The sequence below is a fragment of the Dipodomys merriami genome, unplaced genomic scaffold (assembly GCF_024711535.1).
Source record: "Dipodomys merriami isolate MVZ:Mamm:240054 unplaced genomic scaffold, mDipMer1.0.p SCAF_36, whole genome shotgun sequence".
NCBI lineage: Eukaryota > Metazoa > Chordata > Mammalia > Rodentia > Heteromyidae > Dipodomys > Dipodomys merriami.
This window is the reverse complement of record NW_027205159.1, coordinates 10,537,415-10,562,575: the sequence shown is the minus strand read 5'-3', so window position 1 is coordinate 10,562,575 and position 25,161 is coordinate 10,537,415. Positions and strand designations below refer to the sequence as shown.

Below are 25,161 nucleotides of genomic sequence, written 5' to 3'. Positions count from 1 at the left end.
TGTGAAATTAATCTTGTGTCATGGCATATATCACTAGGTTTTATCATACAAATGTATGGCAAGTTGCTTATTCACTACAGTTTTTATGGTTTTTCTTTTTCAAACTAGAATTTTTTTTGCTTCCTCCAATTGCAATATTTTTTTATTGTGAGGTAGAAGTTGTAGAAACATTAGATTCTGTTTACTTCTGCCAGAGTTGTGTGTGTGTGTGTGTGTGTGTGTGTGTGTGTGTGTGTGTGTGTGTGTGTGTGTGTGTGTGTGTGTGTGTGTGTGTGTGTGTGTGTGTGTGTGTGTGTTTTGTCATTTGTGGGGCTTGAACTCTGGGCACTGTCCCTCAGCTCTTCAACTCAAGGTGAGCTCTCTACCTTGAGCCACACAGCCACTTCTGTTTTTCCGGTGGTTTATTGGAGATAGAGTCTCATGAACTTTCCTGCCCGGACTGGCTTTTGAACTTCAATCCTCAGATCTCAGCCTCATGAGTAGCTAGGATTATAGACATGAGCCCCCAGTGCCTGGCTTGCCAAAGAGTTTTGAGCCTTGTTCTAACAGATGAATTGATGTCAGATCATTGTCATAGGTTTCGACAGGTCTATTTCAGTTGTGCCTTCAGTACCCAGATTCCTGGGGATTTGATCCTTACTCCAAAAATGAGAGCCATCTAGGGTTGTAGTAGAGATCCTGAGCATTTTTCAGCCCTTTTAATTGAAAGACTGAAAATTCAAGCTCTGAGCTGGGTACCAGTGGCTCATGCCAGTAATCCTTAGCTGCTCAGGAGGCTGAGATTTGAGGATCATGGTTCAAAGCCAGCCTGGGCAGGAAAGGCCGTGAAACTCTTTATCTCCAATAAACTGCCAGAAAACTGGAAGTGATGCTGTGGCTGAAGTGGTAGAGTGCTTGCCTTGAGCTGAAAAGCTGAGGGATAGTGCTCAGGCCCAGAGTTCAAGCCCCATGACCGATGACAAATAAAAATAAAAAATAAAAATAAATAAAATTTAAAAAATTCAAGCTCTGCCCAACTCCCATGATGATGCTCTTGAAACGTGCTCAGCTCTTCCTGTTGACCTCTAGCTGGGATCTTTGTACTCTTTCTATACATAGGTAATTTCACTGGGTTTGAGGGTAGTGTGTTTATTGAATTTGGATTCCTTCCATTCTAGGATTCATCTACTTGGTTTTCTTGCTTTATTCCCCAAATGACTTAATTAATCCAGTAAGACTGTTAGTTCCTCCCTGATCTCCATCTTCTCTGTGTCATAGTGACTGGAGTTTCCATCAGGGGAATGAATATACATCTCATGAAATAGATTAGTCTCTTGAGTTTGATTGTTTTTTCCTTCCTCAATGTCTGCATGCCTTTTCCTGCACTTGAAACTTAAAAGGATTGCTGATTTTGTCATAGTAGGGCTGAAGGATTGATATGTTTCTCTAGCATGACTAGAAGGTGGAACTGCAGTACCTCTTTTCATATTATATTTAAATGTATGATTTTCCTTGTTATTAAAAATTGGTCTAGGTAGAGTGCTATCTCTGAGTACAGAGAGGCTCAGGGACAGAGCCCAGACCTTGACTTCAAACCCTAGGACCAGCCAAAAAAGAAGAAGAAGAAGAAAAAAAAAGGTCTATGACATATTTAATGACTTTTTAAGAAACTCTTGATTTCGTGAGTGAATATGCCATAGTTTACATGGATATCTTCCTGGTTTTAGAAAGGTATCATGGTTTTAATGTTACAAATCATAATTTTATAAATTATATTATACTTTTATCATATGAAAAGAATAAGAACTATATAGTTTGAAGGTCTGCACCTATTTTGAAGTTCTGGACCCTCAATTTTTTTTTTTGCAAATTAATATAATCACTTGTATCTTAGTTGAGGTATAAAGACCATAAGATTTTTTTGTCCCTTTGATAAATCGTATTTATCCATTCAAGTGTTACCATATTCTATTTCAGCCAAAGTTATTTTAAGTATTTGTTTTACTTCAGAAAAAAGAAAATATCCGTTCCTTGACTATGTGTGGGCATGTTGGTTTTGAGAGTTTACCCGACCAGCTGGTTGACAGATCTATTCAGCAAGGCTTCTGTTTTAATATTCTCTGTGTGGGTAAGTAGCACTAACTCTTCTGAGCTCTTCCTTCATGTTCTTTGTGCTCACTTTAATTAGCAGTTTTAGGTCATGATGCTTAAATCTTATTTATTTGTTTTTCTATCTAAACATTTTAACATTTTAGTGCTCTCTTGAGAGTTCTGTGTAGCTTAGAATATATACTCATTTCTCAACTCTGATAATGACATAGGACCCTTGAAACAAGTCTAGGAGTTCACAGTTATATTTCTCTCAGCCATCCTCTATATCTGTCCTTTTATATCTTTTAGGAGAAACTGGAATCGGAAAATCGACATTGATTAACACATTGTTTAATACCAGTTTCGAAGAACACGAATCCTCCCATTTTTGTCCAAATGTTAGACTTAAAGCCCAAACATACGAACTTCAGGAAAGTAATGTTCGATTGAAATTGACTGTTGTGTATACAGTAGGATTTGGTGACCAAATAAATAAAGAAGAGAGGTATGTACTTTCTCCTTGCAGTCAAACAAGGTTTTCTTATTTAAAAATCAAGACATTTTCCTTCTTGCCCTTTGAGCTATGATTTGAGTTTCCTCTCTGGTAATCCATAACTTTCCTCCTCCCAAACACTTATGGCCCACAGTCAGTCAATAGTTGGCTGGTTCCTTTGCTTTGAATCTGAGGGAGGGAAGAACATCATGACAGAGAGGGAATAATGGAACAGAACTTTTCACCTCATGGTAGTGGAGAGGGAAAAAGATCGGAAAGGCAAGTAACATTTTTTTCTTATTAACAAATTGATGATTTCCTTTTTCTGTTCTGTTGTCTTATTTCTTTAGAATAGTTTTATTTTTTAGACAGGACTTCTCTTACTGAGGAAAACAAAATGTAATCTGTATAATGATATTTTATATATAATAGCCAAGTATTTGGTACATGTTTTTAAAATTATTATCTTTAAGTAGTTGTACAATATTATTATCTTTAAGTAGTTGTAAATGGAGTTGTTATTTAACAAAGCAGTTCATGAATACAATATATCTTGATCAGTGCATGGAAAGGACATAGGCAAGAAGCTAAAAAGACAATCTACTGAATGGGAGATTTTTTTTCCAGGTAGACATCAGACACTGGCCTAATATCCAGAATTTATAGAGAACTTAAAATACTAAACCCTCAAAACACCAACAACTCAGATTATAAATGGGCTAATGAGCTAAAGAGTCTTCTCAGAAGAAGTAAAAATGGCCAACAGATCCATGAAGAAATGTTCAACATTTCTTGCCATAAAGAAAACGCAAATCAAAACAATATTGAGCTTTCATCTTATCCCAGTTAGAATGACTATTATCAAGATGATGGTGAAGATGTGAATAAGGGGACCCTAATGTATTGTTGGTGCATGTTGTATTTGTTTTTTGTTTGTTTTTAAAAATAACTAGTTACATTATCAAGCAGTACAGGAAAGTTTTTGATAGTGAAATTTTAGTTTGCATTTTATGCCATTATTTCTTGTCTATATTTTTTCCTATGATATAAAGATTATCAATTTAAATAGATAAACAGTACATTTTAATATCTTCCCTTTTAAAATGCTTGTATTTTTGTTACCATAAGTAATTTCCCAGAGGGAACCATTTTGTACAAATTGACTACTCTGTGATACAAGTTAGAGCACAGCCTTTCAAGCACTACTCTTAAATATAAAAATGTCAGTCATGTAGACCTTTTTTTAAAAAAAAAATCTATTGAGCCGGGCGCTGGTGGCTCACGCCTGTAATCCTAGCTACTCAGGAGGCTGAGATCTGAGGATCGCGGTTCAAAGCCAGCCCAGGAAGGAAAGACCGTGAGACTCCTATCTCCAATAAACCACCAGAAAACCGGAAGTGGCGCTGTAGCTCAAATGGTAGAGCGCTCGCCTTGAGCTGAAGAGCTGAGGGACAGCGCCCAGGCCCAGAGTTCAAGCCCCACGACCGACAAAAAAAAAAAAAATCTATTGTTTTTTTTTAAATTTAATTTTACTGTCCAGGTGTTGTACAGAAGGGTGACAGTTACATACGTAAGGTAGTGAGTACATTTCTTATTAAACATTGTTACCCCCTCACTCATTTTTCTTTCACTATCTCTTCTCCCTCCAAGTTGTAAAGTTCATTTCCAATATGTTGTCTTGTGAGTATTGCTGTTGCATTGGTTTGCCTTTGTCCTTTGTCTCACCATTTTGTTCCCCTTCCCTTCCTTAAATCAGATAAATGTATATATAATACATAGAGTACCAAAATCAAATACAGTGACAATAAGGGATAAACTATAGGGGGGAAAAAGAAAAATGCAAGAAAAAAGAAATAACTTTACATAGTACATTAAAAACAACAAAGAAAAATCTCTTGTTTCCATATCTTAGAGTTCATTTCACTTAGCATCACCTTTTGTGGTCATATGTACATTACCTATTGTGATCCTGTAGACCTTGACCAAAGCTTTTTGAGTTTTTTTTTCTTCCCTCCTTTCCTCCTTCCCTCTCTCCCTTCTTTTCTTCCTTCCTAAGCTTTATTGACAGAGAAAATTTACAATAAATTTTATTAATTTTAAGTACAAAGGTCAAATACATCATGCTTTAAATGTTCATAATTATAAGAAGAATATCATCTTAGAGAAAAATCAATGTTTAAATGAAAGTATTTTTAAGTAACTTGGACATAGGACCAGTATTTGTAATCTGCCAAGTAATTTGCATTGCATTATGTACCAAGACTCACAAAATAGATAGAATTTTCTATTATAGTAACATGGATATGTTATGTTAAATACTTTACATAATTGTATTTTTCAGCTACCAACCAATAGTTGACTACATAGATGGTCAGTTTGATGCATATCTCCAAGAAGAACTGAAGATCAAGCGTTCTCTCTTCAGCTACCATGATTCTCGTATCCATGTGTGTCTCTACTTCATTGCTCCCACAGGCCACTCTCTGAGGACACTGGACCTCTTGACCATGAAGAGCCTAGATAGCAAGGTGGATTTAGAAATTAGCCAACTTAAGCAGCTTTACTATGTTTTTGAACTATTAAACTATCTCTATGTTAGATATATGTATAATAGCTTTTATTATTTCCATCTTTAAAACATTTGATAAGTTTATTTTCTATGGAAACTCAGTTTGGAAGACAAGATATAGAGATAGAACATTATAGTTTTAGTTCCTTTTGAAGTGATTGAGTTGCATGTCAGAACATGAGCAGTCTCTTTAATATGGAATTCATTTCACACTGCTTTTACATTCTTACACTGTTCAATGAGAAGAATAACTTCATTGACAAAGATTAAAGTGTTAATGTTTTATCACAGATTACAGTAACACATTTTAATTTAGACAATATAAAAATTATTTTATTTTTATAGAGCTTAGGATCAAACTCAGAGCCTTGCATTTGCTAGGCAAGAGCACTTCTGTGAGCTAAATCTCCAACCCTCATTTTAAATTTTTTTTTTTTTTGGGTCCGGTCGTGGGGCCTGAACTCTGGGCCTGGGCTCTGTCCCTCAGCTCTTCAGCTCAAGGCTAGCACTCTACTATTTGAGCCACAGCACCACTTCCGGCTTTTTTCTTTTTGCTTATATGGTGCTGAGGAATCGAACCCAGGGCCTCAGGCATGCAAGGCAAGCACTCTACCACTGAGCCAACTTCCCAGCCCCCTCATTTTTAATTTTTGAGGTTAAAAAGATCTGTGTAAATTTAGGGTCAGTCATTTTAATAACTTAGTCTGTGTAGCATTTCATGTGTTTAAGAAATATAGAACTAAGACTATAACTTTTTTTTTTTTTTGGTCCGGTTGTGGGGCCTGAACTCTGGGCCTGGCGCTGTCCCTCAGCTCTTCAGTTCAAGGCTAGTGCTCTACCACTTGAGCCACAGCGCCACTTCTGACTTTTTTTTTCTGCTGAGGAATCGAATCCAGGACCTCATGCATGCAAGGCAAGTGCTCTACCACTGAGCCACCTTCCCAGCCCGAGTATAACTTTTTATTAGCTGGAGGGAAGTAACAGTGCAATGTGTATAAAGATTGTAAATTTGATGTCAGTGGGGACTAGTTTCAAATACTGGCTTTGCTACTTATTAACTATTTAATATTGGACATGTGCCTTTAGCTATCTAAGTCTCAGTTTCTTTTCCTTATTATGTAAACTAGGGAGAAGACCTACATCAAGGTAGAGATCTGAAAATTAATTATACTAATCCATTTAAATAGAGGACTTAACGAATAGATATTCTCAATAAGAATTAGCTGTTACATTACTTTGAGAGGTTGAGATAATGGTGTATAAATCCTTTATTATATTATGCATGTGGTATACAAAATTTATAGGCTTGCATTCATCTTTTCCCTCTTCAATAGCTAGAGTATAGCTGTATATCATAGAACAGATGTTTGTTTTAGTAGTGTATAAATATGTATCATGATTTTTTTCCCAGCTTTTATAGTTGAAAGTATTTTTTATTTTTTATGATAAATTATAAACTACTCTGTGTTATTCTCTATAAGAAGATTGTGTCAGAGTTAGTTGGGGCCCTACCAAGCTCAATATTTCTATCATATTATAAAATAGGTAGTAGAAGCCTGGATGTAGTGACCAGTGCCTATAATCCCAGCCATATGGGAGGCTGATATGGGAGGATCACTTGAGACTAGGAGTTTGAGGCCAGCCTAAGCAACTGAACAAGATCCTATCAAAAAGTCCCAAGAATACTAATATTTCACTTGAGAAAAGTAAAAATAATAACGTTGGCACTGGGTGTTTAGCCTAGTAATAGAGCACAAGCCTAGGTTGGGTTTTATACCTAGTACTGAGAAGATTGAAATAAGACAGTGCCAGACAGGAGGTATATCTCAAGTGGTAGAATACCAGCCATGAACAAGCAAGCTGAGTAAGGGCTACAAGGCCTGATGAGTTCAAGCCATAGTATCAGCATAAAATAGAGAATGTTTGATAACTGCCTTATTCAACTTCAGCCATAACTAGTAGGTTCCAGTGTTGTTTTTTTTTAATAAAATGGAGCTAGTGAGATAACCCTTAAGATTGAATCTTCTATGAAGGCTACCTGAGACAAATTAAAACACATTTAGCTCAATGCATGCACATAGAAACATGTTTACTAATAATTCCATTACTTTAAAATTGTTTTTATTAATAAATATAGTCTTATAATATTCACTTTGGGTATTGGAAGTACTGGCAAACCCAGCCACTGTTAGCCTTCAAAAGAGTTTGAATGTTAGCCAAAAACATTTCATACTTATATGTTCCCTCCGTGGTTTTTCAGGATTAAACAGAGGAAACAATTAGCACTTGTTGAACAATCCAGGTTTCTAACCCCTACAAGAAGTAGTCCTAGATGCATATTATACACAGAGACATAAAGTATTACCCAATATTATCTTTTTTTTTTTTGGTCAGTCATGGGGCTTGAACTCTGGTACTGGGCACTGTCTCTGAGCTCTTCAGCTTAACACAAGTGCTCTACCACTTCAGCCATGGCACCACTTCCAATTTTCTGGTGGTTAATTGGAGATAACAGTCTCATGGACTTTCCTTCCTCAGGCTGGCTTTGAACCACTATCCTGAAATCTCAGCCTCTTGAGTAGCCAGTGTTATAGTCGTGAGCCACCTAGCTACAATATTATCTTTTGAACAGTATCATTTCATTCAAACCAAAATGAAATTTTTCTTGTTATTGGCATTATATACTGATTTAAAGATGTGGCTACTTTCTTCTTTTTTACACATTAACAAATTCTAAATTTTGGATACATTTTTAATAAAATATTCTGTCTTTAGTTGTTATACAAACCAATCAGAGTGCTATAACAAGTTTATAGAGATAACTGTCTTGTTTCATTTACTTGACTTAGCACTTAATATAAATGGATAACCACAAGCCACCTGGCAGGCCTAGGGAAATCCTGGTTTACATAAGAACTCTATATAAAAATAGGAGGTGGCAATGCTGGCTTCTTTCAGTTCCCTCAAGACTCCTCTGGTAATTCTCCTTTGTTCCTAAAAGCTAAAGATGTGACAGGCAAAGTTATTTGGCCTAAACTGAGTAGTGACAAGTAGCCATCCTTGACAACATCTGATATTTTCCCCCTTTTGAAAAGCATGTAAGCATTGATATTTGGCACTTAATCTATGTCCTCAGTTTATTATAGATACAATTGTAGGTTATAAATTTGGTATAATTTATTGATTGTCTATAGAATATTGAAATAAATTTTTATGGACCTTTATAACACTACTGTGAAACCTGTTGTTGGAACATTTTCTCCCAGTTAAGTTCACAGATAGTTGGAGAAATGTTTATCTCCTTTGATCCTATGGAAGGCTAATCAATCCAGATAGACACATTGAATCAATATGAAATTAGAAGAAAAAAGTAAGGCTGGGAATTTTAACTTAAATTTTTACTTTTATTCTGAAAATTCCACTGTGGTCTCATTCTTGACACATATCTGGTTAACCTTTTTTTAAATTAAAAGCAAACATTAAAACAATAAAACAAAATCTAGGTTTGTGGAAACATCAATCTTTTGTGGGTACATTTATCTCTTACAGGACCAAATTTACAAGTCATGAACATGACCCCACATCTCTTCTTCTCTAGCAGTGATAGGATTTGAATAATGCTGAGGAATTGTTCCTTTGCGTCCTAAAGGCTTCTAGTAATAGTGGCACTGTTTCCTTCCTGGGCCATCTAGGCAGGAATCTCTAATGACAAAGATGCTGCTGAGATAGAGGCAAGGCTTAAATGGGAGGCAGAAAGAGAAATGTCATGTTTGTTTTCCTGAGAGATGAATCACCTAATTACTTGGAACTTAGATTATTAAAAATACAATTAAACAGGTGATTTGGGCTTACTGTTTATGACATTTTACTTATTTTGTGTGCAGTGGAATTCATTGGAGAAAACATGAGGTTTCTAAGCCTAAATCCAAATGAAGATTAATTTTACATGATCTCTGCTTTTTAAAAATAATTATTATAAAGCCAGCATCTATAGGAATGGTTGTGCAAGGTGTGTGTGTGTGTGTGTGTGTGTGTGTGTGTGTGTGTGTGTGTGTGTGTGTGTGTGTGTGTGATTATCTTGATCAGAAGTCTGCATACTTTTTCTGTGAAGGGCCAGGTAGAAGTTTAGGCTTCAAAGTTACTTACCTAAGACGTTTAAATGAGAAAGCAACCTAAATGAATGCACATAATTTTTTTTCAGCAGATATTTATTTATAAAAGCAGGCAATAAGCTGGGCCACAGTTTGTCAATCTTTGATATTAGATAAGGAAACTTATTATTGGAGATTGATTTTAGTTTATGGAAAAATCAATTATTGTAGGACTAAAATTCCTCAATGATAAGATAGTGATTTCCTTTCTTCTTAATAGGTGAACATTATTCCACTGATTGCCAAGGCAGATACAATTTCTAAAACTGAATTACAGAAGTTTAAGGTCAAGCTCATGAGTGAATTGGTGTGCAATGGCGTCCAAATATACCAGTTCCCAACAGATGATGAGACTACTGCTAAGATCAATGCTTCAATGAATGTGAGCCCCCCCCGCACCCCCCCCCATTGAACATAAGTCTGCTTCACTGGTAAAATTAACCTAAGATTTGATTAGCATTGTGCTACAATATGCTTTCTTATCTGAGGTTTTGCTTCCTGAGGTTTGAGTTACCAGTAGCCAACTGTAGACTGAAAATACTAAATGAGAAATACAGAAATAATAACTTTAAAAATGTATGTCATGGGGCTGGGAAGGTGGCTCAGTGGTAGAGCGCTTGCCTTGCATGCCTGAGGCCCTGGGTTCGATTCCTCAGCACCACATAAGCAAAAAGAAAAAAGCCGGAAGTGGCACTGTGGCTCAAGTGGTAGAGCACTAGTCTTGAACTGAAGATCTGAAGGACAGCGCCCAGGCCCAGAGTTCAGGCCCCACAACCAGACACTCCCCCACCGCCCAAAAAAAGTATGTCATTCTGAAAAGCATGACAAACTCATCACATAGGCATTGTGTCAGCTGATACCACCACAGAAAGGTGAGTATAGTACATTAAGACTATACAGCCTCTCAGAATGCTTTAAAATCTTTAAGGGGGTCCCTCTAACCTAATATTGATACTTCAAATGTACTTTGAGTTTATTACCTAAGTTCTTTCTTCAAACTATAACATTTCTTAAATGTCTGATTGTATTTTGAGAAATCGTGGGTTTTTGAGACTCCAGACAGACTTAACCACATGTGGGCATTATTAATCTCCCTGGGACTTAAATTAAACTAGTACCTATCTTATGGCTTATTGTTAGGCTTAAATGATACTCCCCTGGTTATGTACCTAGCAGTGCATTCAGCATATTTCATATGCCAATTGTACTAAAAAACCTAAATTAGAGCCGCGTGCTAATGGCTTACACCTATGATCATAGCTACTCAGGATGCTGAGATCTGAGGATCGTGGTTCAAAGCCAGCCAGGGCAGAAAAGTCCGTGAGACTCTTATCTCCAATTAACCACCAGAAAACTGGAAGGGGTGCTGTGGCTCAAGTGATAGAGCAATTGCCTTGAGCTGAAGAGTGCAGGGACAGTGCCCAGACCCTGAGTTGAAGTCCCATGACTGAACAAAAATAAAAACACAAAAAACCTCCACAAATTAAATGTTTAAAAATAAAATAATATAAATGAAGTCATCTTGATTTCAAAGTATTTAATTGTCTTTAATTTTATTTCTTGTGTTTTCCAGAAAGGCACAACTAAGAAACCATGTTAATTACTAAATATACTTTTACATTAGACTTGGACCCTATATCAGCACACTTGAGATAGATTATGCTAGGCCATGAATTAAGCTATTGTGTTGGGTTTACAACCAAGTACTTTTCCTATCCTATTTTTTTGTTTTTTGGTTGTGTGGCTTGAACTCTGGGCCTGGGCGCTGTCCCTGAGCTCTTCAGCTAAAGGCGAGACCTCTACCACTTGAGCTACAGTGCCACTTCCAGTTTTCTGGTGGTTAATTGAGATAAGAATCTCACAGACTTTCCTGCCTGGGTTGGCTTTGAACTGCAGTCCTCAAATCTCAGTCTCCTGAGTAGCTAGGATTACAGGCGTGAGACCAGCACCGGCTCCTAGCCCATTCTTTATACTTGATTTCATTTGACTAAAACCCATACTTCCTAATTTTATTTACATTATATTTCCATACTCCCTGTAATCTCTTGCCTCTTAAATTGTATAGCATGTGTTTTACCAGCATCAACTTGAAACTTATGTATTATTTTATACTAGTACCATATGTACTTTTTGTATTATTTGAAATGAGTACCTTACAAATGTACATACTATAAATGCAGATGTCTAGACTATATATCCATGTAATTTCTTCAACTTTTTCTTTGTTTTTTTTTTTTTTTTTTTTTTTTTTTTGGGTCCGGTCGTGGGGCCTGAACTCTGGGCCTGGGCACTGTCCCTCAGCTCTTCAGCTCAAGGCTAGCGCTCTACCACTTGAGCCACAGCGCCATTTCCGGCTTTTTTTCTTTTTTGCTTATGTGGTTGCTGAGGAATTGAACCCAGGGCCTCATGCATGCAAGGCAAGCTCTCTACCCCTTCTTTTTTTATAATAAAAATAATTGATGGAAACTAACTGCTACCCTAAAATATTTTTTTGTATTCCCAATAACATAATGCTTTGTAGTGGGAAATGCTCAATAGATATTTTCTTTATAGAACCCCCAAAATAACTCTTGTAGAATAGCTAGTACATACCCAAAGCCAAGTTTTAAATCTTGAGGCATGGAAGGAAGCCCATTTGATTTTAGTAGATGGTTATTTAATGAATTTTTCTCTTATAATTTTTGAGCTAATCAATTATTGCATTGGCATGAGAAAATAAAATATATATTATGGTTCTTTTTTCAGGGACATTTGCCATTTGCTGTTGTAGGAAGTATGGATGAGATAAAAGTTGGAAATAAGATGGTCAGAGCTCGCCAATACCCTTGGGGTATTGTACAAGGTAAATGAGATACATGATGACTTTTTTGTTGTGGTTGTTTTTGGAGACAGGATCTTACTGTGTATTGACCCAGAACCTGCAGTGCTTCCACCTTATCCTCCTGCTTGCTAGGATTGCAAGTGTGTACCTCCATGAGTAGCTGAGTGTGCACGTGTGCGTGCGTGTGCGTGTGTGTGTGTGTGTGTGTGCGCGCGCGCCCGCGCGCGTGCACGCCAGTCTTGGGGATTTAAAAGGGCCTGAGCATTATCCCTGAGCTTTTTGCTCAAGGCTAGTGCTCTATCACTTGAGCCACAGCTCCACTTCTGACTTTTTTTTTTTGGTAGTCTACTGGAGATAAAAGTCTCATGGACTTTCCTGCCCAGGCTGGCTTTGAACCACAATTCTCAGATCTCAGCCTTCTGAGTAGCTAGGATTACAATTATGAGCCACCTGCACCCCAGCTTAACTTTTTAAAAGGCAAAATATTGAGGAAACTCTAATACTTTTTTGCATTTATTATATAGAATAAGAGCTGAGCATGGTATTCCTTCCAGCTATTTTGGAAGTTGAAGTAGCCTTGGCAACAGAATGAAACTTGTCTCATATAAACAAAAAAGTAAATGAATGAGTAAATAAATAGGTAAACACACTAAAGACTATTGGTCATGATAGCGTGTATTTATTTTTAGTCTTCTGATAACCATAGGAACCATGTAAGTGTAATCACTAATTTTTAATATTTAACACAGGTTCATAAATGCTATATTACAGAAAAAAGGAAGCGATTATTACAGCCTACATAAATAGTATTCTTTATTTTTTTTTTTAATGTTTTTTTTTTTTTTTTTTTTTTGGGTCCGGTCATAGGGCCTGAACTCTGGGCCTGGGCGCTGTCCCTCAGCTCTTCAGCTCAAGGCTAGTGCTCTACCACTTGAGCCACAGCACCACTTCCGGCTTTTTTCTTTTTGCTTATGTGGTGCTGAGGAAACCCAGGGCCTCATGCTTGCAAGGCAAGCACTCTACCACTGAGCCACCTTCTCAGCCCATAAATAGTATTCTTAAGTTTGCAGTTTATTACTTTAAAGGGGATTAATATCATATGCTTTTTATAAAGCACTATGTGAAATGTATTCAGTATGATTTTGTGAACTACTCACAAAGTATTAGTGAAGTAACTCAAACATATGGGAACATAATAAAAGATATTTCTTTGCTATTTAGCATTATTCTCTGGCAACTAAATTTAAAGCAAATCCCCCACTCTGTTAATTAACATTGCCTATAATACATTGTAGAATGTAAGAGTTTCTTCTGAGGTTACTTGTATGATATAAGTAGTAGCTGTTAGTCTGATTGAGCATTTTGCTATTAATTTCATTTATCTGTTTATTCAACTTATACTATTATGTTCCTGAAGTTAAAAACTAGCATTGATCTTTTCTTACTTTTTCTGTCTAGTGGAAAATGAAAACCACTGTGACTTTGTAAAGCTGCGGGAAATGCTCATATGTACAAACATGGAAGATCTGCGGGAACAAACTCACGCTAGGCACTATGAGCTGTACAGGCGTTGCAAACTAGAGGAGATGGGCTTTAATGATATGAGCCCAGAGAATAAGCCCATCAGGTAAGGGGAAAGAGGAAGGTAGAGGATTCTAACTCTCTCTCTCTCTTTGTGCTGGTACTGGGGCTTGAACTCAAGGCCTGAGCTTTTTTTTGCTCAAGGCTAGCACTCTACCACTTGAGTTATAGTTCCATTTCCAGAATTTTGGTGGTTAATTGGAGATAAAAGTTTCACAGGGGCTGGGAAGGTGATTCAGTGATAGAGCACTTGCCTTGCATGCATAAGGCCCTGGGTTCGATTCTTCAGCACCACATAAGCAAAAAAAGAAAAAAGCAGGAAGTGATGCTGTGGCTCAAGTGGTAGAGTGCTAGCCTCGAGTTGAAGAGCTGAGGGTCAGCGCCCAGGCCCAGAGTTCAGGCCCCACGACCGGACAGAAAAAAGAAAGAAGTTTCACAGACTTTCCTGCCCTGGTCAGCTTTGAACCATGAACAATCAGCACCTAGCTAAGTTTTTAATGGTTTAAATTTATATGATTCTGCATTGTTAGAGGTCAGTGAGGCTGTTTGTTGGTTTTTAATGCCCAAACTGAGCTCAGGGCCAGGGTCCTTACCATTAGTTTTTGTTCTCAAGGCTTGGTTCTCTTCCACTTGAATCACATCTCCACCTCTGGCCTTTTGGTGGGTTAACTGGAGATAAAAGTCTTATGGACTTTTCTGCACAGGCTGGCTTCTAACTCTGATCCTCAGATCTCAGCCTCCTTAGTAGCTAGGATTACAGATGTGAACCACAGTTCAACTTGAAAATTATACCTCTTTTATGTATCCAGAAGGATGGGAATGTGATTTTGGAAATCTCCCAACACTATGAGGTAGACTCATTTGACAAAGAATAATGTGCTTCTCCGATCCCTTTAAACCTGTTGCTTCTGAAAGGTCTTTAAGTTCTGACTCAAAAGTAGTTGAATAGAGAGAGAGGAAGCCATAATTTCAATACATGCTCTCATCAGTAACTGAAGGAAAACCCTCATTATTTGGTTTTATCTTTGTATTTATGTGAAACAGATGGAAGTACATGTAACTTTAACCACACACTAATCATTTGCTCACAAATGATATTAATGACCTAAAACATCAGTAGGCATTTAGCCTTGAAAAAGTTTTGGAAGGATTGAAACTTAGCCAAGCATTTTGTAGGAAAGAATGAAAGCACTTGCAGGGAGTCTCAGAACAAATTATTTCTTATAATAATATAATATACTCTTGAGAATTTTAGGACCTACAAAGCTTCTTGTTCAATGATTAGAGCATTCAGTGTTTTTATGAACTTATTTGGTAATTTTATATGGTACTATATTCTTGACTTTTTAAAAAGACCTGTTCATGTGAAATTTTAATCCTTTGTGTACTAAATCAAATTTGATTTAATGTAATATTCTAGAACATTCAGTGTTACTATAAACTTCTTTGATAATTTTTATGGTGATATCACTGATATTTTTAAAGACATGTTCACAGAAAATCTTAATCCTTTCATTAAATCTTATTTGATATAGAATTCTAAAACATCATTTGCTTGGAGGAAAGCATTTGCTTGGAGGAAATCTTTAGGGTAAACAGTCTTTTGAGTTCTGAGAGTAAGAATTCCTTTTACATTCCACTTTAGTCATTTTCCTGGCTATTAGCACATACCTAGAGTACACACAACAGGAATGAGCAAGAGAGAGTGCAATCAGTGCTTCAATCACATTTGACTCTCATGAAATTTACAAGCTGTACAAAGGACTCAAAATGGAACTGGAGATTACATGGTAAATAACACTTGTGTGCAGCAAAGGGAAGTTACAAAAAGTATAAGGTGGAGTCAGGGATTCTAGTTTAAGCTGGAAAATTAATGAAGACTTCCTTAAGGCAGTGACTATTTGAGCTATAATAATTGGGAAGAACAGATCAAAGCATATGCAAAAGCCTGAAGGTAGAGAAAGAATGGAAGACTCTGGAAGATCATAGCAGGGACAAGTAGTTGCTGGGGTAGTAAAAGCTTGATTAAGCAGGTGGGTAGGAGTTACAGCACAGAAGATCTAGTGAGGACTTTATACTCTATCCTAAAGGAAGACAAAGTTGTCTTAGGAGAGATACTATAGTTATGTTTTTTAATCACTAATAATATGAAGAAGGCATTGAAATAACTAGGAGAATATTTCTTGAACCAAAGCTGTGACATTTAAAGTAAAGAGAACTGGACATATAAATGTAAATGTGAATGTAAATGTAAATATAAAATGTGAAATTGGAATTTATTGATTTCTTAGATATAAAAAGGGAGAAAAACAGGAGACTTGAGAAAGTGCTATGAGACTGTTTTTATCCTAGATTTATGTTTTCATTGGGTAGGTAGATGGTTAGGCCCTTTAAGACCTATAGCTGTTTTGTTCAGTGGGGGTACTGACATCCAAGTGACAATGTCAGATAGGTATCTTCAATGCATCTTTAAGTGCTTATCTAGTACTCAGTGGAGAAAGGCTGGATCAAAGGAACACACTTAAGAGTCATATGAAGACTGCTTGGAGGAAAAAGCCCATCTGCAAAGACAGGTGCCCCAGAAACAGCCTTGTTTGTCAATTAAATTTGTCAGCCCAATGGGCAGGTAAGATACTGAGATGAGGATGGAAGAGCAAGGAAAATAGCAATGGTATGTGTTAGAATCCAGTGTGAAGCAGTTGAGGGTCAGCTTTATGCTATACATGAATAGAAATCAAGACTTATGAGTTGTTAAAGACAAAGAGCAACATAGAGGACATAGATCAAAACTTACAGAGTCAAAACTAAACACAGTAGAAATTAGTTTGAGTCTAGCGGTAGAGTAAATGAACTAATGAAATTCTTGCCAGCCTATTGCATTTATAATTCATAAACCAAGAAGTGTTTATAGGCTGAATTTAGGTCATGTTTCCATCTCTTATTTAGGACTCGACCTGAACCTGAGTGATTGTTTTGTCAGACTGTATCTCAGTGGTTAGAAGTAATAAAAAAAAAAAAAAAAGTTCCTATAAGGAGATGGGTAGGTAGTGAGCATGTTTCAGATTTGTCAGAAGATACTGGTACATAGTTCTGCTTATCTGAGGTTAAATAAGATCTATAAGGTTTTATAGCTTTGTTATATCATCTTTTTAAAACTAGAATTTTTAGTCTTCAGGAGACTTACGAAGCTAAAAGACATGAATTCTATGGTGAACGTCAGAGGAAGGAAGAAGAGATGAAGCAGATGTTTGTACAACGAGTAAAGGAGAAAGAAGCTATATTGAAAGAAGCAGAGAGAGAGGCAAGTATGGTGGTTTGATATGGCTTACATTTTTTAGATGCCCTATGTAGTTGAGACATGAAGTGTCATTTTAAAAGTATCTATTTTCAAGTCATTCAAAGAACTCATAGCCTGAAATCCAATTAAAATTTTGCTTTTGAGCAAATTTTCTTCCATTAGTAATGATTTACAAAATACTTTTTACTGTCCCTCAGCTCTCCAGCTCAAGGCTAGCACTCTACCACTTGAGCCATAGCACCACTTCTGGCTTTTTCTGCTTATGTGGTGCTAAGGAATCAAATGTAGGGCCTCATCCTTGCAAGGCAAGCACTATACCACTGAGCTACCTTCCCAGCCCTTACAAAGACTTTTAAGGAAAGAAGTTATTAAAGAGTAGCATTAAATATAACCATTAGGATGTAGTTTAATAAAGTTTGTTTTAGAGTTATGGAAGTTGTTGTTTTTATTAATTAGGTAACTGTAAAAGCTGTGAAATAGCTTTCTTCTGAATAGAGTTAAATAGTCTAGATGACTTTGAGGAATTGCCTGAAACAAGAAAACATCATTAGTGAACTTCCAATTTTCTTTACTCCTAGTTCTTCAAGCACTGATTTTGTTTTTCATTCCAGTTAAGTTTTTCTTTTTTTTTTTTTATGACCTGTCAATCTAACCCAATAGTGATAATTAAGGAAATGGTCACATTCAAGTTGAGGTCAGATTGCTTATGGTACTTACAGTACATATTAAATGAACATTACAGGAAGTAGTTTTGTAAAAGTAGCAATAGTCTAATTTATATTATAATTTGAATTTTGATATTTTATTTTGGAAAAGTTTAGACAACAAAAGTGTAGTGAATCTCATCATACCTAAGAAAATTAATATGGTTGCCATTTTCTCAACACTATTTAAAAATATTTTTCACAAAAGCTTTCTCATTTTGGAAATTTTAGTTACCCTCATTAATGATATATGAAACTCCCTTACTGTAATCTTTCAACATACTTTAGTGTACATATCAAAATGTAGCTTCAATATAAATAATTAGAGAAATTATTTGTATAAGCAGAAAATGCCAGAAGTGGCAATATGGCTCAAGTGGTAGAGTGCTAGCCTTGAGCTGGAGAGCTGAGGGACAGTGCCCATGCCCAGGGTTCAGGCCCCACAACTGACAAAAAAAAAGTCTTTTGTAAATCATTACTAAGGGAAGAATATGTGCTCAATACAAATAATTTCCCAAAGGCTCCTTTCCCGAGTTTCACTCTTTACACTGCTCTCCTCTCCCACATTATAGAGATGCACATATGCCCAGAGAGTGTGGGGCTCCTTATACCAATAACTTGATTTTGTTCTTTTGTCTTCCTTCCTCTCACCCTACCCCTAATTTAATCCTTAAATCTATGGCTTCATCTATAGCTGTCTACCATTGAGCTCTAATAACCAAATCCTGTACCCCACTGGTCTGAATCACCATGAGGGCAATCTTACTCTTTAAGCACACATACTTATCATTAATCTTTTTTCAAAATAGGAGCCATTTGAATAAGCAAATACTAAGGAGCTAATGCTTCTCTGAAAAGGTCACCTTTCTTTTTTTTTGGCTATTTTTTATTATCAAGATGATGTACAGTGGGGCTATAGTTACATAAGTAAGATAATAAGTACATTTCTTGTCAAACTTGTTACCACTTCTCTGATTTTTCTCCTACTGTCCCTCATCCCTCTCAGTCCTCCCCACAAGTTGTACAAATCATTTCCAACATATTGTCTTGTGTATATTGCTGTTGCATTAGTTTCCCCCCTTGTCCTTTGTCTCACCATTCTGTTGTTCCCCTTTCCTTCTTTAATTCAAATAAACATATATGCAGTACCAGGGTACCGAAATCAAATACAGTGACAACAGGGGATATACAAGGTAACCGTCTTAATCATCTGTTTCAGCCTTACAATTCTCTGGCCCACGGAATGACCTACTGCATATTTAGAACCTATTTCATGATTTGTAGTAGATTGTGGTTCTCTTTGATTTCTATCTTCATTATCTGCTTTTAAGTGAAATATTATCATATAACATTCTTTTTAAAACTCATATCTTATATTTTATATGAATATTTGTTTGGTTGGTACCCAGAACTGAAAATATTAGTCTCATGTTTATCTTACTCAGATCAAAGGACAAAAATTATCTTTAGTTTTTTGATGTTCTGCTTAAATTGTTGGCAGGCATGGCATATTGCTGATTCATATGAAGCCCACTTAGTTTCTTTGATTATTATTTTTGTTGTTGTTTGTTGCGGGGCCTGAACTCTGGGCCTGGGCGCTGTCCCTCAGTTCTTCAGTGCAAGGCTAGTGCTCTACAACTTGAGCCACAGCACCACTTCCGGCTTTTTTCTTTTTGCTTATCTGGTGCAGAGGAATCAAACCCAGGGCCTCATGCATGCAAGGCAAGCACTCTACCACTGAGCCGCATTCTTTAGCCCCCTTGATTAATTTTAAGGCAAGCCACCATTGAACAAGGTTAGCCTGCATTCTTCCTCATACTCAACTCTGAGCTTTCACATGATGCTTGTGAAAGCTCCTACATCAGTATACAGGGTGACCACATCTTAAGTACATCTTCTGGATGATCTACTGGAGTTCCTTCCAGCCAAGGAACAGTGATTTTTTTTTTCTGGTATAATTCCCAGTAAGACCACTGGATATCATGGAGTCAGGTACTCCTGATACCACTGTTAAGAACCTAAAATAACAGTTGCCTTAAAAAAAATGGATCAAGGGAGAGCATTTGTTTCATTTCTTTAGAGTCCAGGGATCATTTTGTCCTACAATCTGTAATGAGATTATTACTGCAGCTATGGACTTATAGTCAGTCATGTTAGACAAGTTATACACTAATACATAAAATGACCCAGGAAACAATTACATTAATTCAGAATGTTCTGTTAGGTAAACATTGTTTTGTCTTTTTAAAATTTTTTTAGTAATAGGTTTAAAAAAATTAGACAGCTAGTATAGGGGGCACCAAGCAACAATGCATTACATTCTTCCCCCCCTCTTTTTATTATCCTCAAATGGTTGTTCAAAGGGGCTCAATTTAACATGTTGCTTCATGTGTACAATGAGCAGTGCCACCTCTCCCACCTTTCCATCTATCCCATCCTCCACTCAAGTTTCCTAATTCTATTTTGTATTTTCTTGGCCCATTATTCAGTTGTAAGGCATTTGGGCTTGTACTTTTCCTTATACTAGTTCACTACTGAGAGTAGTGCTGTGATGAACATGGGTATTCAGGTGACTTTATTGTATTGTGATTTGCAAGCTTTAAGATAAAATGCGAAAAGATAGTATCTCAGGATTATAGAGTAGTTCTAGTTTTTTTGTTTTGTTTTGTTTTAGTCATCTCCATACTGACTTCCATCTACTATATTGCCCCAACTTCCATTTGCACCAACATTGTATTAGTATTCCCTTTTCCTGTATCCTCATTAGCCTTTGTTTATATTCTTGATGATGGCCATTTTGACTAAAGTAAGTGTTGTTTTGAATTTGCATTTCCTTTATGGCCAAGATGCTGAGGATTTCTTCATGTATTTATTGACTATTTGTAGTTCAGCTTAGTTGCCCATTTACTAATTGGATTATTGACTATGACAGTTCAGTTTTTGGATCATATATATTCTGGTTAGACATATAGCTGGCAAAATTTTTTTTCCGTTCTGTAGACTTTCTTTTTAGCTTAGTGACTAAATCCTTTGAAGTGCAGAAGCTTTCTGGCTTGATCCAATCTCAATTGTCAATCCTTTGATCTGTTTAACTGAGCACTAGAGTTTTATTTGGAATGTTTCTGGCTATGTCAATATGTTCCAGTATTTGTCCTACTCTTTTCCAGTAGTAGTTCCAATGTTTCAGTTTTTACATTAAAGTCTTTGATTCACTTTGAATTTATATTAGTTCATGTGGAGAGTTAGGAATCCAGTTTCAGTCTTTTGCCTGTGGATATCCGATTTTCCCAGCTTCATTTGTTGAAGAGGCTATCTTAAAAAAAAATCAGATGGCTGTAGATGTGGGGATATTTTTGTCTTGTTTGCATTGTATTATTGTGATTTATAATAAGAAATATATATTTGGTCTTCCTCTCTATTTCCTGGCACACAGCTTCTAAAACCCTTGGAATTACCACAGTAATGAATGGTTTTGCTGAGACTTGCTTTATGTGCTAGAATATGATCTGTTCTGGAGATTATTTCCTGGGCTGCTAAGAAGAATGAGTACTGTGAAGTTACTAGGTAAAATATTCTGTAGATATCTGTTGGATCCAGTAGTTCTATGGTGTTATTTAAATCTGAGGTTTCTTTGTTGAGTTTTTGTCTGGTTGACCTGTATTGGTAAAAATGCATGTTAAAGTCTCCAATTATTATTGTGTTAGGGCCTGTGTGTGTTATGTCTCAATAGTGTTTGTTAAAGTTGGGTGGCCTGACATTTGGTGCATAGATGTAAAGAATTGTTACTTACATCTCCTTGATAGAGAGTTCTCTTTACTAATATGAAGTGACCATCTTTGACTTTTCTGGTTTTGATTTAAAATGTACGTTATTGGATACCAGTATAACTACTACTGCCAGATTTTGGATCTGTTTGCTTGGAAGAAGACTTTCTACCAGTCTTTTACCATAAACCCCTATTATTTGTTTTTGTTGTTTGTTTTTGTTCTGATACTCAGGTTTGAACTCAAGGCCTGGGCATTGTCCTTTAGCCTTTTTGTGCAAGGCTAGTGCCCTACCACCTGAGCCACAGCTCTACTTCTAGCTTTTGTTTTGACACTAATTTGGACTGGCTTCAAACCTCAATCCTCAGATCTCAGCCTCCTGAGTAGCTAGAATTACAGGCTTGAGCCACCAGTGCCTGGCTTACTCCTATTGTTTTTGTCAGATACAAGTGTTGTGTCTTTTAATATAACTCAACCCTCTCTGTCTTTTGATTAGAGAATTGAGTCCACTGATATTGCGTGTTAAAACTGTACTGTGTGGTAGTTCTAAAGTGACTTTGAATTTCAGCTTCTATAATACTTTCCACAAAAAGCAGTAAATTTTGAGATAAGTGACATGACTTTGAGCCTCTAATGGGCAACTTGGAGAATAGCAGATGAAGGCCAGTTTGTAAACCTTGTTAATTGAGATTTTTCTTGAGCCAATCTCCTCATGATATGTCTCTCCTACTTTTAAAAACACAGGTAGGGAGGAGAGCTCACCTACATCTACTTTTTTCATCATATTTTACAGCAGCATATGCTGGTCTCCCACAGCTACATTGAGTATGTATTGCCAATTTTTTCTTATTTTATCTCTACTGGATTTTTTAGGCTTCTTTAACCCACTATAGTATAAGTTTTACCGCAGTGAGTATTTTATAGATAATACTTTCTCCAAACTTACAATTTATTTAGTTTAAATTTCAAAAAGTTGTTGAGTGAGTATGCAAAAAAATCAATTATGGTTTAGGTGTTTCATATAAATAATGATGTTTTCTGATAGAGTTTTACAAACAATACACTTCTCAAAACCTTTTTCTGTATCCATGTTATCTTTATTTTAAAAAGAGCTGGGGCGGTGGCTCATGCCTGTAATCCTAGCTACTCAGGAGGCAGAGATCTGAGGATCACAGTTCAAAGCCAGCCCAGGCAGGAAAGTCAGTGAGACTCTTATCTCCAATTAACCACCAGAAAACCAGAAGTGGTGCTGTGGCTCAAGTGGTAGAGTGCTTGCCTTGACCTGAAGAGCTGAGGGACAGTGCCCAGGTCCAGAGTTCAAGCCCCATGACCGACAAAAAAAAAAAGTTTTTTTTTCCTGGTTGATAATTTTTTTCTGTATTTTTATGTCCCTTATTTTTATTGAGCATGGACTGGGAAAAAAAAAAAAAAAAAAAAAAAAAAAGGTTTTGTGGATAAAATATAAAGCCAAAAAAAAAATCCTATAAGAATTTTTGTTCATGGGCTATGGTTTTTAATGCATTCAGTTAAAGCATTTTTTTCTATGAGAACCCATTTATAATTAAAGTTACCATGGTAATTCCATATCATTTGCTTTTACTTGAGCATAAAAATGACTTCTGGTGGGAATTAGTATGTTGCCAAACAAAGCTCATTTCTATGTGTATACTGCCACATTGTGCCAATCATGGGAACTGCACTTGTTTCACAGCTGCAGGCCAAATTTGAGCACCTTAAGAGAGCTCATCAAGAAGAACGAATGAGACTTGAAGAAAAAAGAAGAATTTTGGAAGAAGAAACAGTTGCTTTCGCTAAAAAGAAAGCTACCTCTGAGATATTCCAAAGCCAGTCCTTTATGGCATCAAGTGCCACAGTGAGAAAGGAGAAGGATCGTAAGAAGTAAGAGTCCTAGTAACCATCTTTTTGGCCCTGTCACTTAACCTCCTGTCGCCTTGCCCTGTTTGATCTTCCTCATTCTGTTTCCTTGCTTCCTTACTCCTGAGGCTAACATGGCAGCTCCTTGTGAGCACAGACCTTGTCCCTCTGCTGTACAGTTTTCTCAATAGCTAGAACAACACCTGGCACATGCTAGGTGCTTAGTGTTTACCAAAGTGAGTGAATGAGTAATATGAAAATATATCATAGTTAAAAAGTCAGTTAGCTGGGGAAACAATTGACTGCTCTTGCTACATAGTCCACCATTGCTTAAGTACACAGCTAATGATTGCTGACCTACCATGAGTTATTTTATATTTTATGTCTCAGTAGAAGATAAGCACTTTGTTGGGAATCATGGACATAATATACTATAAATAACCCCTAGTTCTTAGGCTCATTTCTAAAAAAACAGTTCTACTGATCATTGATTTTGTGAGAATTTTTATTTTAATAAGGGAACCAGGCTATCGATTGGAACTCCTGTGCTTTGATGTCAGAGCTTGTGAAACCAATGATGGACGTTATGATGCAGATGCAAGTAGAGAGGGCTACAATACAAGGGGGCAGCATGAGTAGCAATTGGATGATAATCTCAAGCTTGTAGGTTTTGGTATGTGTTAAAATCAAAGTTTTAGACAATAAGTTTTTCTTTTTGATATTTTCCTTCTATTCTGTGTTCCTCATTTTTTTCTACTACTTAAAATATCTTTTGTCTGTTCACTCATTTGCATGGAGTGAAATTTATCATGATTTGTTCAGCTCAAAATGTTCCATTTTTGGTCTCTTCCTGTTTCCTGTACCTGCCTCTGCCTTAACAGTATTATGTCCTCCTGTGTTCTACACAGAACAAGGCTTTTTTTCTTCGTGCCTGTATTCTATGAAATTATTTGTTGAAAGAATGAATGTTGGTATAATAGTGATGTTTGATTTAAACTTTGGATCTCAAAAGATAAACAATAAATATAATTTATTACTGCTTCCCAAAATGCTTAGAATTGTACTTGCTAAAGGATCTTTTAACTTTCTTTCCCCTTCATCTTAATCCAGAGTTACTAAAATTACATTTTCCAATTTTTCCTATATTTTGAAGACAATTTATCTTGTAAAAATTGTTTTCGTGCTGTCCTGAAAGCCATGCTTTTGTTTACAAATTAAAAGCCAAGTACATAGTGTTGTAAGCTCAAATTCATCCTCAATCCTGTGGGGTAGGAGAGCAGCTGTTAAAAGCTTGTACAAATTTTAAGTATCACAATTAAATGTGAGCTGGTTTTCCACACACAAAAAAGAAAATTGTTTGGTAGGTTCTTTGTTGTATTTTCTTTCTGTTCTCAAAGCTATCATATATTAGAAGTATATTTGCTTTTTCATAAATATGTTACTAATCAAGAGGTCTTTTTATCTTTTTCCAGCTTTAATTACATGTAACATAGGAGTTCAAGAGCAAAGAAGTCATCACAAGCAAAAGTTATTAAAAAATTATAAGTATGTGTTGATTTTCTAGTTTTTATTTGCTTTATCCCAAACCTCTGTTTGACAACTGGGCATAGTAACATTTTTGGAAACTATTTTAAAGTATAAGGTCAGTACTAAGCCAGAGTGCATTTTCTTACATATTCACTGTTGTTTGAAATCTATGAGTCGCTGTTTTTGCCATGGCTATATGTCTCTTGTGCTGCTGCCAAGTTCTTGTCTCTTTGCCATGCTTTATATCAAAAGAGCAACTGTGCCAGTGAAAATACACAGCTCCTTCATACTATGGCTCTATGATTGCA

General features: G+C 36.4%; 1 protein-coding gene across 4 annotated transcripts in view; it reads left to right on the top strand.

The window, feature by feature from the left end:
• Septin10 (septin 10) overlaps positions 1-24,874 on the top strand; it is a 44,833-nt gene extending 19,959 nt beyond the window's left edge. For 2 of the 4 annotated variants that reach the window (XM_069988663.1, XM_069988665.1), the window contains 10 exons: positions 1,990-2,107; positions 2,380-2,575; positions 4,905-5,091; positions 9,504-9,665; positions 12,029-12,125; positions 13,563-13,731; positions 16,845-16,986; positions 23,163-23,350; positions 23,845-23,999; positions 24,799-24,874. In XM_069988663.1, the coding sequence (XP_069844764.1) occupies positions 1,990-2,107; positions 2,380-2,575; positions 4,905-5,091; positions 9,504-9,665; positions 12,029-12,125; positions 13,563-13,731; positions 16,845-16,986; positions 23,163-23,350; positions 23,845-23,965 (1,380 nt within the window). In that variant the 3' untranslated portion in view covers positions 23,966-23,999; positions 24,799-24,874. The remainder of the gene's footprint in view (positions 1-1,989; positions 2,108-2,379; positions 2,576-4,904; positions 5,092-9,503; positions 9,666-12,028; positions 12,126-13,562; positions 13,732-16,844; positions 16,987-23,162; positions 23,351-23,844; positions 24,000-24,798) is intronic. The other 2 variants (XM_069988664.1, XM_069988666.1) reach the window with 2 other exon arrangements.
• The last annotated feature ends 287 nt before the right edge of the window (positions 24,875-25,161 follow it).